At 36.5% G+C, this 15,912-nt stretch overlaps 1 protein-coding gene and 1 long non-coding RNA gene across 2 annotated transcripts in view; one reads left to right on the forward strand and one right to left on the reverse strand.

Moving 5' to 3' along the window:
- Positions 1-15,912, reverse strand: part of LOC121726709 (bifunctional glutamate/proline--tRNA ligase) — a 39,103-nt gene that overhangs the window by 1,574 nt on the left and 21,617 nt on the right. The window contains exons 22-29 of the mRNA XM_042114199.1: positions 15,112-15,260; positions 14,621-14,821; positions 14,210-14,327; positions 13,872-14,011; positions 13,448-13,574; positions 12,326-12,567; positions 1,545-1,705; positions 1,011-1,154 (exon numbers count right to left, since the gene is read on the reverse strand). Coding sequence (XP_041970133.1) covers positions 1,011-1,154; positions 1,545-1,705; positions 12,326-12,567; positions 13,448-13,574; positions 13,872-14,011; positions 14,210-14,327; positions 14,621-14,821; positions 15,112-15,260 — 1,282 coding nt within the window. The remainder of the gene's footprint in view (positions 1-1,010; positions 1,155-1,544; positions 1,706-12,325; positions 12,568-13,447; positions 13,575-13,871; positions 14,012-14,209; positions 14,328-14,620; positions 14,822-15,111; positions 15,261-15,912) is intronic.
- Positions 5,275-6,420, forward strand: LOC121726711. Its single transcript, XR_006035571.1, has 3 exons — positions 5,275-5,303; positions 5,978-6,070; positions 6,316-6,420. It is a non-coding gene; the product is annotated as an uncharacterized LOC121726711 (long non-coding RNA).

A 15,912-nucleotide genomic window follows, 5' to 3' on the forward strand; every position in this document is an offset into this window, starting at 1 on the left:
AGACGCGTTGGCCAACGCGTTCGCCTATATCAAGAGCCGGCATAAGTAGAATATCATTGGTCCAAATAGTGTTTTTATGATATTACCTATGCAATGTAGGCTGGTTCTAAAATTTGAAAGTATTTTTGGGGGCTGGGTTGACGGGCGTCGTAAAGAAATGGCAGTCTCAAGAGCATCACAGTACAAATAAGCTTGAGAAGCCCTAAGCTAGACAATGTTTTGTGCTTGTCTATTACAGTAAAAAAAATATTGATAAACAGGTACAAAATATTGTGTAGCGTGTTCATTGTGCAATTATTACTTTTATTAGAAAGAAGGTACCAATACTATTCAAATTGGCCTAGTGGGTTAATTGTAATTGACCAATCTTTGCTCCTGGCTTAGGGGGGGTATTATATTATCATTTATATTGGATCATTTCTATGATCATATATAGGATCCAATATGTATGATCATTTGATCATATCTGCATATTACATTATCATATTTCATTGATCCTATTTTACGTCATATGTGGTTTCAATAGCCAATGGAGAGCGCTAACGCTGACAGGTATTGCCGTCAGGGTTACTAGATCTCAGAGAATTCGATCTGTCAAAAGACATCGTCATTTTTAATATGGCTTGTTTTTTGTTATTTCAGCAAGATTATCCAAGTATATAATTAGAAAAATAATTACATTACATTATTTGAAACATATTAACGAACAAGAAATTAAAAACTCTTTTTTATATTAAATAACTGGCAACACCTATTTCTATGACTGTATTGGATCCAATCTCTCAGCAAATGTCAAAAATCTATGATCAAGGAAGAAATGAATCATATGTCTATATTACATAATATCCCCCTAAGGGGGATATTAGAATATCATATATATTGGATCCGAGATCATTGAGTCAATGATATTGGATCATAGAAATGATCATAATATATAAATGATAATGTAATACCCCCCTAATTTTTTTACTTGTAGGTAAGTATAAAATATATAACCAATAAAAACAAACCTTGCACTGTCATTCTTAATGTTGTCTTCACAGGGGATATTTCCACAGAAAGGCGCCATCAATATGTGTTTCCTCTCGAGAGCCTCTGTGAAGTCTTCCCATTTTGTGACCACCGACAGTCTCTCGTCACGCTCTTTGACTGCCCTATAAATATAAAGTTTCTTAAATGCAGGCCTAATATAAGACATAGTATGTAGAGTATGGCATTTGTGGTATTTTTGAATATAAAAACGGAAATTGTCGTGCACAATAAAGGCAAATGGATACAAACACGGAAGTGATTAAAAGATAAAGTGTGAGTAAATATTTGTTAAAGATAATGATTTTTCCCTTTTTGCTTTTCTTTCAGGCTGTCTGAGATTTGGATGTAACAAAGTGTAATTTTAGCGTCATAGTGATTGGACTCCGCTCTCTATACAATTATCCTTACCCTGAATGTCACGGTAATGACCCTTAGAACCATGAAATAAATCTAATCATGTATGTATATAGCAATTAACTCCACTAAAAATGTCCATAAAAAATACTACAAACTTGTTGAACATTTCTGTGTGTATCTCATCCAGCAGCGCGACGAGGCGGGCGGGCGCGGCGGTCCGCGCCAGCGTCAGCTTGTCTCCCGTCACTCGCTTCACCGCCACCACCTGGCCCTTCGCTATGTCCTTCGGCCCCAATTCCACGCGAATCGGTACACCCTGTTAAATTACAATTGATTAGCATTTAGCCGCAGCTGTCAGCTATAATACTGCTAATTGAAGTAAATAAGGGTGGAAAAACTATTCACAATCATTAGGTGCAAAAAATATAACAATTATTTATTTATATATTTAAGTATATTACGGACCCCAATTAATATTGACTCTACATAATATCTCATAAGGTAGGTCCGCAATGAACGAAGAATGGCCGATCTTAGGGGGGTATTACATTATCATTTATATATGATCATTTCTATGATCATATATAGGATCCAATATATATGATCATTTGATCATATCTGCATATTTCATTATCATATTTCATTGATCCTATTTTACGTCATATGTGGTTTCAATATCCAATGGAGAGCGCTAACGCTGACAGGTATTGACGTCAGGGTTACTAGATCTTAGAGAATTCAATTTGTCAAAAGACATCGTCATTTTTAATATGCCTTGTTTTTTGTTATTTCAGCAAGATTATCCAAGTATATAATTAGAAAAATAATTACATTACATTATTTGAAACATATTAAATGAACAAGAAATTAAAAACTCTTTTTTATATTAAATAACTGGCAACACCTATTTCTATGACCGTATTGGATCCAATCTCTCAGCAAATGTCAAAAATCTATGATCAAGGAAGAAATGAATCATATGTCTATATTACATTATCCAATATCATTGACTCAATGATCTCGGATCCAATATACAGGGTGTCAAAAGACCGCTTCCGATAACTTCGTGGGGTTATTATAGGGCATGAGATATATCCATTGGTGCAAGAAATTTTCATGTAATCGCCAGTTTTTAAAATAGTCAAAATTTTCAACACGCAATGTATAATGCGTACAGTTAATGCGCGATAATATCGCCCGCCGCCGATGAATGAAACCCCGGGCCGAGCCGGCCCCCCCGCGCCGCCCGCGCCGAATACCGCGCGCGCGGCTCTGCGCTAGTCATGAGTTAAGACAAAACAGCTGATCGTGGTGTGCCCTATACCCTAGCCCGTAGGTAGTGAATAAACCACCAATATTGTAATGATAAATTACAATAGTTTACACGATTTAACAAAATGTTACAATTTATTAATTACCGTTTCTCAGGTTTTTACTCAAAAATACTCAGTTTTTACTTCCGGCCAAAAAGGAAAAGAAATCATAATTCACATCCGATCATCATCCGATTTACACATCTGTAAAAATACATACACAGTTACCTACTGCACCTATCAATACCTATCAATGGAAAACATACGTGATAACATGTTCACTGACCTGTGATCAGCTGTCTGCTTTTATGAAATGCAGTTCGAACTGTGCTCCATGATCCATCTAACTCGATGTAGATTGCAGAGTTATTCAACACTTAACAAAAGTAATTACAGGAGACATTCCAATTCTTTAAACACTTTTTATTGCACTGTTTAAACCGCACTATCGTCTATCGACGACGATGTTCACCTGTTTCACATTCATCGGACGTATCTTGTCACGGCCCGTTATTAATTACAAACATAAAAAAAATAGTTAACAATACACAAAACAAGCAATAATATGACAACATCTAAACGTAAAATTACAAAACTTAAACAAAAACGTCACAGTACCTACACCAGCACGGCGCGTGTTAGACAGCCGACTGAACAAAATTGAAGAAAAAACTTTGTAAAATAATAGGGATGTATCCCTGTGCAATGTGAATATTTTGAGTAATCGATAATTTTTTTATCGATAAATCGTATTAATTGTTTTACATACGAGTACGTATTGATTACTGTCAAACTAAAAATAAACAAATACCTACTCAATATTAAGAAAAGCGACAATAATTAAAAGTTATTTAATTAATTAGGTATTAAAGTATTTTAGACGCGCATAACGCGTACCACGGTATAACAATCACTTTATCACGGTAATGTAGGTATCGAATTTAAAAAAATGAGATGAGATCTACTAAATAATAGTTATAATTTTTATTATTTAATGGTAATTTAAATATCGACTAAATAGTATTGAATTTATAGGGTACAACACTTAGATTGTCCTTGAAATGGATTAGCGACACGTGCGTCGGGCACCTGCACAGCGGCGCGCTTTGTCGGCGCCGCGATCAAAGCAAGCCGCCGCGTTCGGTGTCCTTTGACTACTTCCGAAAGTCGATACACGACGAACATTATTTCAAAAATTAAAATAGATTTTTTAATTTAGTAGCCATTTGAGCATTGAGGTAATAGGTTGTTAGAGTCGTTAGGAGATAAGTTTGATTTTTTAACAATTACTTCAAGTATCAAAACGTGGTAGTATTGTGTAAAGTGTTAATAATTGATTATTATTTCAGTTGTAATAAAATACTTTGTGGTGTGATACATTTCGTTAACGAGAAGTTTTTTTGACGTTCTTGGTGGTGACTGGTCTTATTGCTTGGTGTTAAGGACTATTTTCAAAATGCATAAAGAAGTAAGAACACTTGAACTCAACATTTTTCACGTAAGTTAATTGCCAGTTTTATGTATGAGGTTTTTTCGTGTATCATCTGTTATTTCGATTGATAAGTGACGATTGCGGATAAACAGTTCATCCGCATAGGTTTCGTTACTTACGATGAACTTTTTAACTAGTCTAATAATCTTAGAAGTTTACCATACTGTCGTAAGTTGTTACACATGCACAGACAGTTACTTACAGTTTTCTACATGAGCTACCATTAAACTCTTAACACTGCAAGTAGCTTAGATGAGAGGTCAGAGGTCAGAGTTCTAAGTTCCACGTCATGGTGACCTTCATGGGTTTGAAATTGAAAAGACATACATTAGGGTTTCTGTGTGTTCTGTCGTAAGTCGTAACTCGTAGTGTATCGTCATTCGTCGCATACGACCTTTCGACTTAGCGTGCGTAGGGCGGAGCTAACAGCTGATTAAGGCGCAGACAGCTGCCAATTTGACATCTTTGTGCAGTTTTCTAGACGTATGTATTTCATTGATTGGCACAAAAAAAATATATGTGATTTTTGATTATATTTGGAAAAGCTTCTCCGATTTAAATAATAAAATAATTTACTCCTACTGGATGAAAAAAAATACCAAAGTCACATCTTTCGGGAACTTTAAACAGTTCTAACTAAAGTAAGAATACAATCTATGCTTTAAAAATTTGTTTATTTGATACCTTTTACAAAAATCCAAAGATTGCCCGATTTAATTTTCGGCTCTGACATCTAGATTTCCCACAATATTTATTTTTCCTCTAACAAACGAAAAATATATCCACGCTTCTGAGTGAACATTTCACATCTCTCTCTCTCGCATGAAAACCGACAGTGTTCGCTGAGGCGCGGTGCTATGTGGACGTGTGACGGATTTCGCTCTGCCGATATTGTGATTTTAGTGTAATTGAAGCGTTTAGTTCTTAAAATTTGTATATAGGTATTTCTCATTGTTTTATAGTATATTAAGTTTATTCTGTAAATATTTTTCTGTAAATATTTGAAATTATATTGCGCGTCTGTAAAAATGGGTGACAAGAAAAAGAAAAGACGTCCAGCAAAAAAGCGACAGCTTCGTGAAAGCCACAAATACATGATGGAAGTAAAAGTAAGTTCAATTTTATCTACTTTCTAGTTGCGTACGTCTTTATTAAAAAAAAAACGAACAATTACGACCGCGAATCAAAATATTTCGTCACTCTCAATGTGTTTTAGGATAGCCAGGATCGTTGTGTCAAATAAAACATAAAAAAAACTGTATTACGATTGATTACGATTTACGAAAATCCTCTAAGATTCGAACCATAGACCTTGGAAATTGACATAATAATATTATCACAATCGTTGTGATAACATTATATCAATTTCCAATAGGCCTATGGTTCGAATCTTAGAGGATTTTCGTAAATTGTAATACAGTTTTTTATGTTTTATTTTATCACTGATAATAATTTTGCTTTGTATCTGAACATTTATGTTGGAGTTTTGCACTCCAAAATAAATGTTCAAAAAGTTAAAAAATCACCACTCATAAAGTTGATTATTTCGTTAGCCTAAATAAGTTTTAGCGTCGCGCGTCGGGGATCGCTCTGATAAATCAATATTCAATCGGTCTATGGATCGAGTTTCAGAGAATTTTCGTAATACTTTTTATGGTTTTTTTTAATCACTATTAGCACAGAATAAATAATAGTACAAGTACTATAATTAGGTACTATAAGTTCATTTTGCTTTGAATCTGAAGTTTTATTTAGGCCTTTATTATTTAAATTTTTATTTCAGGCGGCGGAAAACCATGGATAGTGCAATTATTGATAACCCAAACGAATCACCAAATTCCAATTCAGATCCAGCGGCAGGTAGTATGTTGGAAAGGTAATAGGTATAAGTTTATTTATCTACTTATTATAAGTTGTAACCAAACGTCCTTCACGACTACGAAACACAGCGCAAGGGCTGTTTCACGCCGGCTTTCCTGTGAGTCCGTGGTATTTCTCTGGTCGAGTCGGCCCATTCGTGCCAAAGCATGGCTCATTCATTGTATTTTTTATGATCCAGTTTATCTATTACAAGCTATTTTAGCCTTTTTATGATATTATTATGATTTAATTTTTTTCCAGTCGACCGAAAACGATGGAATTAGATAATAACACAGTGGAAAATGTAGCAAATGCCGATCGCAATATAACGACGGGTAGTATTTTAAAAAGGCAAGTATATTTTTACAATTACGATAGGCTAGGTAAATATAGATATAGGTAATAAATTTATTACTATTTGAGCGCGATGCGATTGCGCGATTCTTTCAGCTCTATTCAAGGACATGCTCCGTAAGGGCCGGGACACAAAATCACGGCACGACGACGCGACGTCGTACGGCGCCGGACCGTGTTTTTGTGCCCCGGCCCTATTAGGGTGCGGCTTCACTGCGGAGTAGGGGTGAGCGTTATTTCACGTCACTATAGTTACAATAACTAGCTACATACAGTAACCGAATAACTAGTTTCGAGTCGTATTTATATAGTAGAGTAGTGATTTTTGTAACGTTTTTATTGCATTGGGTGGTATGAAGTACCGTCGAGCGATCGTCGCGTTGTTTCGTTTGGAGTCGCAGCTAGCGCCCGCCGCCTACTGCACCGGTCGACCTAGCGAGCGACAGCGAGTTTGCTATAGTCCGCGCGGAACTAGTTGGCCGCGCCGCCGGTATGTGAGCATACCGGCGGCGCGGCCAACTAGTTCCGCGCAGATTACCTAGCAAAAATATTAATTAGTTTATATCAATACTAATATTATAATTGGGAAGAGTTTGTTTGTTTGTTTGAACGCGCTAATCTCAGGAACTACTGGTCCGATTTGAAAAAAGGCTATAGGCTATAGGCCCGCGCGCGCGCCTCATCCCGGCGTCACCCCCTTTCATTCCCCCGCGCCGCGAGTGACCTTTCTGCAACGATTTTAAATGGGATAAAATATTGTCATTTAAAAAAAAATAACACCCATTTTTTTGGTTAAATGGGCTCTCCTAATGAAACCTAAGCCGTGCGGGGCTAAAATGGTGATATTTAGCAATTCCTCTCAATCAATTCAGCAAATGTATTGTCAAAAGTGACAAATGTCAAATCAGTGCAAAAATACAAAAATGAATTGCAAGCAGAGTTGCATTTTGCGATATTAGAGAAATGAATCATATTATGATTCGTCTCATGATTCAACAAAGCGACCATTTTAGCCCCGCTGGAATAATTGGGCAGGAAGGTTTAATTGAGAATGTTACTAGGTATGCCAAATTGCTTGAAATTTTCTCACAGTAAAGCCTGTATGTATACAAATACACTAGTTTTTGTTGCAGTCAAAAATACCTTGTAGTTTTGATTTTATAGGCATTCAAAGTTTCGAAAAATATCGATTCCCGCTAACAGTCCCGCGACCGCTTGTGACGTCATATCACAATTTTTCCGCGCGGGTCCTATACAATAAACGTGATTTTTTGCTCTATCTCAATAACGGCAACAGGTAGGCACTTGAAATTTTCACCGAGGCCTTAATTATATGTGTACTTTAATAATTAATAATAATATTATATTATGTTACTAATCGGACTCACTTATGAATACACATACCGTTATAGTGCAAAATAGGCCAAAATTTGTGATTTTTGTATAGGAGCCCCCCTTAATTTTTTATTTTATTATAATATTATTATTGATTATTAAATTACATATATAATTTAGGCCTTGATGAAAATTTCAAGTGCCTACCTGTTGCAGTTATTGAGATAGAGAAAAAAATCACGTTTATTGTATGGGGCCCGCGCGGCGAAATTGTGATATGACGTCACACCGTTACCGGGCGCCCGCGTCGTACAGTTACAACTTGTTTCGTCGGTTAAAAATCACATAACGACCCACCCCTACTGCGGAGTGCAGCGTATTAACCTAATAAATTTTTTAGTATACCTTTTTAATGAAATTAGAAGGCAAACGAGCAAAAGGCTTTTTTAAATATTGAGTTCTGTATAATTTTATCCTAATTCCCATTTCCCAATAATCGAAAAGTTTAGTAACATAATATAATATTATTATTAATTATTAAAGTACATATATCATTAAGGCCTTGATGAAAATTTCAAGTGCCTACCTGTTGCAGTTATTGAGATAGAGCAAAAAATCACGTTTATTGTATGGGGCCCGCGCGGCGAAATTGTGATATGACGTCACACCGTTACCGGGCGCCCGCGTCGTACAGTTACAACTTGTTTCGTCGGTTAAAAATCACATAACGACCCACCCCTACTGCGGAGTGCAGCGTATTAGCCTAATAAAATTTTTAGTATACCTTTTTAATGAAATTAGAAGGCAAACGAGCAAAAGGCTTTTTTAAATATTGAGTTCTGTATAATTTTATCCTAATTCCTATTTCCCAATAATCTAAAAGTTAATCATTTTAATTTATGAAATTTTGTGGTGATCCAGTTTTTAAACTGTTGTTAAATGTCGATGTCTCAAAGTATAAACTTACTTACAGGCTGGAAGAAAAAAGTACCCATGACACTGGACTATGTAGTTTGGAGGCTGAATGTGATGCTGAAAAGCTTATTGTTGAAACTGCACTTCCTCAGAAGAAACCTGATGTCGGAAGAAGAATTATAAGTGTTTCATATTTTTATAAGAGGTTGCAAGAAATTTCTCATCATGGTCCTCTTGGATGTGATTTAACTGACATAGAACTAGTAGGTGAAAAGCAAGATGGCCTCAATTCAAAATTCACATTTCTATGCATACTTTGCAATCTAATATTGATAATTGATAGTGACTCAAATGAAGACCATTACATGCCTATCAATAATAATAAGGCAATATTCGTAACCTGAAATATGGAGCTGCCCTTGCACCTTATAAAACCAGGAGTGATTTTTGTCTATATTTAATTTGCCCTGTTTATCTATTTTCCAAAATGTAACTTTTTGTTGTGTTATAGCAGCGTCTACTCCAGTGTTATATGCTGTGATGGGACATTTAATTTCTAAAATAGTTTTGTCATCGCAAATTCCATCGGGCGTTGCTCCTAAAAATGGCAAGTCTGTATCTATAAATAGCCCGCAAGGCTTTACTTTAATTCCTTCTTGTAATTCTAAATCTCTTATTGCTTGTTTTTAATTTTCTTGGCCATGTTTGATAGAAGAAACGAAGCTTATTTTTTTTTAATATAAAATGTCTTTTACTAGGTTAGCACTTGCAGTGTTGGGTCTTCTTTTTATCACCCGGCCAAAGTTTTCTAATAATTTTGTAATAACTTCATCATGATCACGCTTTGGGTCAAATTTGTGTCTTTGATGGGATATTTCGTATCAGTTTGTAAATTTTTAGCCTATTACAGAAGTTCCGAAGTAGGTGATTTCGGCATTCAATTTTCTCGACACAGGGTTTGTACGTGTTCCTTGTTGAGAGTTCACTGTAAAAGTAGCAGCGCTGAAAGACCTAATTTTTTTTTCTTTTGTATGGGGAAACTCGTGACACTTGCCCTTGCTCATATATATATATATATATATATATATATATATATATATATATATACATAGCTGGGCATTAACTCGTTAATCCGTTAATCGTTAATTAACGAAGTTAACATTTTAATTAACGGATTAACTTTTAAGTTAACTTTTAAAAATATTAACGGACTGGTTAACTTCCGTTAATATGCAGAAGTCCGTTATTCGTTATTCCAATGCCTACTATTTACCGCACGGCACCGCGGCGCCGCGCGAAAACAGGTTCAGACGAAACAAAAATAATACTAGATATACATTTTCAGGCGCATGCGAGTGAGAAGATATTTGTTTCGTTTTATCATTTCATTATGTTGATAAAGAAGAGTGCAGTATAATTTAGTTACCTAACTAAATTATACTGCACTCTTCTTTATCAACATGCAAATTATTTATAATAACAATAAACTATATCTATAATAATTATTGTATTGTAATTTCTACCTAGAATACAATAATTATAGAAGTATTTTGTTTTGTCCCTAACCTGTTAACTTCCAAAACCTTAAACCAACAGGTTTTGTATGTACACTAAAGCAATGATATAAGTTACAACAAGGCCATATTACACATATTAACGGATTAACGATTAACGTTAACTTGCGCTTATTCGTCCGCAGTGTAACGCTTTAACGTTTAACGAAGCTAACATTTTTTTTAACGGATTAACGACGGCGACCATTAAGTTTGTGCGACGGGATAGCGATCAACGTTGCCATGGTGACATACTTACCTATTTACGGCCGTTCCCAATATTTGATCTATCTCTGGTTTTGCCCTACTAGAGATAGGAATAGCTCACAATTGACAAAATATATGTCTCTAATGTCTAATGTGAGCTATTCATATCTCTAGTAGGGCAAAACCAGAGATAGATCATATATTGGGAACGGCCGTTAGTCACTTAATTAAAATAATAATATTATCGTAAATATAATATTATAGCAAAGCAACGTTTGCCGGGACAGTATAAAACGATTCCTGAATTTTGTTTTATTTCTTGCTGTACTTATGTAATTGTAATTTTAATGTAAATTGTAATGTAACAGAAAAAATGTTTATGAAAAAAATTGAATGTTTTTACGCAGTTGGGTTTTGTCATTATTTTATAATATAATAGGTATATTATAAAAGAATAACTGTGTTTTATTTACCATAAGTAAGCCTTACACGTCTACCGGGGACGGGAGAGATCCACCTGTACAGCACGCAGGTATGCCTGCACATGTATACCGGTATGTGTGTGGGACCTGGTCGCCTGCGCAGGTCCAAAAAACTGCACAGGTATATTCCCTCACACATTCCGGTCTACCTGCGTAACGTGTATGGCTTACATTACTACCACAATAGACATAACGAATCAGTATAATATCGACTTCAAACTTTTAAAGATTCCCGCGTATCCTCGAGGACAAACGTGCATTTTTTGTAAGGTTCAAGCATTTATGCACTTTAGTTTAATGATTATAAAGTTTATTTTCAAGTGCGTTAATATTACCTCTCCGCTGTGCTCCGTTCTATCTGCATTCTGCACTAATCTTCCGCACTCTTATAGTTCGCTCACGGAAGTATAGTACATAGTATTTATTTATTACGCGCCATCTATTGAAATCTCTATGCGACAGCTCAATATTAATCAAACCTATCTTTTAGAAGTTCCCGGTTTAGCCGCTAGCAAAGCTGGCGCTGTCTTATCGGACAATTAGGGGGCGTGGCTTAGAAATGCGAATCCTCAAGGTCATTGGCAGTTGTCAGCGTCTTAACGCGGTCAACGTTCTCGGGTATGTACTCGGAACACGAGAACGTTGACCGCGCGCTTGCAAATGCTTATGGGGGTAAAAATAATAAAATTTAAAAAAATATTTTAAAATATTTTTCTATGTGGTTTATTATCATGTTTAAAGGGTTTTAATTATAAAAAAATAAAGAATAAAAAATTAAAAAAAATAAAAAAAAAATTAAAAAAAAATACATATTCGTAATCAGAAAATGTAGTATAATCATACCCCAAAGTTATCGGAAGTGGTCTTATTACACCCTGTATATGATAATCTATAATAAGCTACTAAGATGATGCGAATTAAGGGGGCTTAATTCGCATCATCTTAGTAGCTTATCAATAATTTTATTTTTATTTTATTTTCATTTATAATAGGGATGATGACAAGGTCAAAGATTAGAAAATTTTGTTAGTAATATAAAGAAATCACGGTAAAAAATAAGTGTTCCCAAAATTTCAGCTTGATAGCATTTGTTTTTTTTGTTAAGCGCCTTCAAAGTTGGAATTCAAGTCGATTTTTTTTTCTATTATTTAATATACCTATCGAACAAAATCCTGATACAAACTACGAAAGAGTGACGTCATACTTTCGTAGCACTTTGTATGGAGCGTTTCGGGCAGGTTTATTTTATGAGATATTTGAATTGTCATATCTTGGTGAAATTTAAGCTATCAGAGTCATTCTTTCAGCGACGTTTCTATTTTTTAAGGGTCTTTCAATTGCCAATAAGAAAAAAAAATAGTCATCATGCCTATTGTATTATTAATACTTTATAATATGCAATCACTAACATATCATTTTTCGTACCTTAAGCTCCCAGTGGTTGAACTTCCACCCGGGCGAGTAGTTTTCGCGGTAGTCGCCGTCCGCTCGTATTCCCGCCGCGAGCAGCTCGCCGACAAGCTGCTGGCACGCTTCCATCAAGCTCTTGCGCTCCTCGGGCGAGCTGGACGCTGTTATGCCACACGGAACCACGATCACCTGGATGTCTGCTACCCGCGGCGGCAGGACTAAGCCCTTGTTGTCGCCGTGCACGAGTACCATTACACCTAAAATTGATGATTAATTACTAATTTTTATAAATAGGTCTATAGTAGACAAAAAATATGATGTCATAAATGCGACCTACAGGCAAAACTTGATCAAAATAATATTTATAGCCTCGGATGGTATACAGCAGCCGAGGTTTCATATTATATATTTTGCGATTTTAAGGATACATCATGATAGCAACACGCTGAAACTGGAGGGTGATTAACAGGATGTAGGTCGTATATGATATTTTTTAACACTCAATATATTCTCATTTCGATGAACATTTTACGAACCACATTTTATCATTTTGCAATAAAAAAGTACGCGTGTGGTTTTAATAAAACCATAAAGTTTAATATACCTAGCGGAATAGAGCAACAATCCCGAGCTGTTAAACGAAACCGAAATTGGTTTCAGCTGTGTGTAAAAATATGTGTACGTATACACTATACACGTACACAAGCATGATTGAACATGAATTCTATGAGATTAAATTGTCAACGTGCGGCACGTGCCGACTGGACGTCAAAAAAAGAGTGCTACTGTCATGTATCACACGTCTCATTTTACCACGCTATGTTACTGATAGTGACATCTCGCTTGCTCAGGCCTTTGTTTCTCTATTCCGCTAGGTATATTAACTTTATGGGTTGACTTAACGCGACCAAATTATAGGTCCGCCATCTGTCTATTAAACTTAACTGATAGTACCATCGAGGAAATTGATTCCTAGGCAGTCGACAGACTAACGTCATTTGGTTGGATCATGTCAATTGAATGTTAATTATGATCTGTCGGCTGGGTTTGACTTAACGCTACCAAATTACTTAGGTCAGCCATCTGCCTAGAAATCAACTTCTCTGATAGTACATAATTAAATAAAAGCCAATATACCAATGGTCCTGGTGGTGAGTCCCCATGAGTTCTGGTAGACGTAGGCCTTCTCGTGCGTGTCGGGGTCGTCGTACACTATCTCGAACATCCGCGAGAAGTTCTGGCCGAGGTGGTGACTAGTCGCCCCCTGTTAAAAAATATAAGATTTTAATTCTAAATACCTGTGTCCCTAAAGGAAATGAATCCCTACTTCCCAGGTTCAGGCACCTGCGGGATTTTGTTTTGTACTAAAACGGGAACAACATGTAAAATAATAAAAGTACACACACACACACTTTATCATTCGATTTTTATAACTTGTGCGATATTATCCGGGCTACAAACAAAGATTATCCTATGTCCTTTCGCGTCTCTCAAAATATCTTCATCTTCATCCAAAATTTAATCTAAACCAGCATTTACATTAACAGTATTTAAAAAATACCTGTATTCCTCTGCCACTGGCCGGTATGAACGCCTCCACTGTGGTGGTGTAGTTGCCTCCCGCGAACTTCTCTTTCTCGGTCTTGCGGCCCTTGATCACGGGTATCGCCAGCAGCTCCTCGTAAACTCTCGCGTACAACTCTGACAAAATAAATTACATTTTAAATTGTTACTCGGTAAAGTCCCTGACAAACGCTATCAATTAAATTGATTCATAGACAAGCGGTCACGTAATGTGGTCGGTTTTTCTACACCACTGTGACATCGTAAAATAACTATTATTGTAAACATTATTGCGACACTTTAGGCGGCAAAAAACAGCAAAAAATGTGGATATACCTAATATCTGCAAAACCTCTTCGGCCGCTTCCTCGATAGTTCGGAAGGCGCTGTGGCCCTCCTGCCACAGGAACTCGCGGGTTCTCAAGAAGGGCTGCGGCTGTTTGAACTCCCATCTCTAAAATAATAAAATTATTACTGAAAAAAACTGTTATAAAATTTATTGATATCTAGAAAAATTCTCGATATCAATAAATGTTTCATGTTATGGTACTTTTGATTCGCTTTGGCCATTTTTTGGCTGATAAGAAAGTTGACCCCATGCGCCAGATGCATGTAAAAAGTCGGACCTGCGCTAATCTCTCGCCAGTCGTGTCGGTTATTCGTCTCACTGGGTTATGCGAACAAACTTAGGCACTATGAAAAACCGATTTCCGTCACCGAAATCGCTTTGGGAGGCATAAAACTCACCACGACGTTGTTCCACTGGTTGAGTTTGAGCGGCAGATCCCTGTGCGACTGTATCCAGCGCGCGTACGCGGGGTACATGACGGTCTCGGAGGTGGGCCGCACGGCGATGTGCTCGGCCAGCTCGCTGCTGCCGGAGTGCGTCACCCACGCCACCTCCGGCGCGAAGTCCGCTATGTGCTCCTTCTCGCGCTCCAGGGCCGCCTGGTCACAACGATTAATATTAATCATAAGAAATTTAAAAACAAGCTCCGATTCAAAACTCGTATAAATGTCAGGATTTTGGAATCATAATTAATATTGAACAGATCAAATAACTGGAAGTTGCTTACAACCCTTCATGAAATACCCCAATTTTTCAGCACACATCAAGGTCTGAGATAAACCTGATTAAACCTTGATTTTAATGCTACACGCTGAACGCTCGTTATCGTCATTAACTTCAAACTGTCAAAAAAATTATATAAATGCTTAAGCTGTCAATATATAAATACCTTAGAAACGAATATGGGGAAGTATCCGTCCTTGACGCCGAGCTTCTTGAACTCTGTGCTGAGGAAGTTGCGGATGACCTCCCAGATGCTGTACGACCACGGCCGCAGAATGTAGCACCCAGATATGTCGTAGTAGTCGATCATTTCCGCTGTAATTACATTTTAAATTGAAAATGTATACGCCGCGTGCAATTTTTTTAAAGATCGCTCAGGAAAAATGAAAGGCGTAGGCGCAATGTTTGAATTTTGGGTTTCTTTGGTAGGTAGAGGAGCGCTATGTTAGTTAACCGATTCCGTGCGGATGTCGCCGCAGAGGCACCATGGGTATCTTTTCTGTATGGCGTGTGACGCCCGAGAGGTGATAAAATGTTTACCTGTAAAACTATGATGAAATTACATTTTTCAGAGGTTTCCCCTCAATGAAAGTGGTTTTATTTGTCACGTATTTTACGTGTACAGTGTTAGTTTTAGGATATTGCATAAAAACTTACACTTCAGGAGTCTTAAACATTTTCAATTGGTGATTAATATGGCGGACGAATTATTTTATAAATATATAACGCCAACACCAGCAAAATCTCACATTTATTCTTATAATTAACTAGCAGCCCGCCCCTGCTTCACATCGGTATGAAAGAAACATATTTCATTCAAAAACGACAACTTACGCAATGTTTATTTGTTTATAAAATGCTATAAAAAGTAGATATACATTTTTTGGCGTTATACATGACTAGCAAGTAGCATGTAATAACCCGTTCTACAATAAAACGAAAATAAATTGATTAATATAGCCAAAGG

The sequence above is a fragment of the Aricia agestis genome, chromosome 4 (genome assembly GCF_905147365.1).
Source record: "Aricia agestis chromosome 4, ilAriAges1.1, whole genome shotgun sequence".
Lineage (NCBI taxonomy): Eukaryota > Metazoa > Arthropoda > Insecta > Lepidoptera > Lycaenidae > Aricia > Aricia agestis.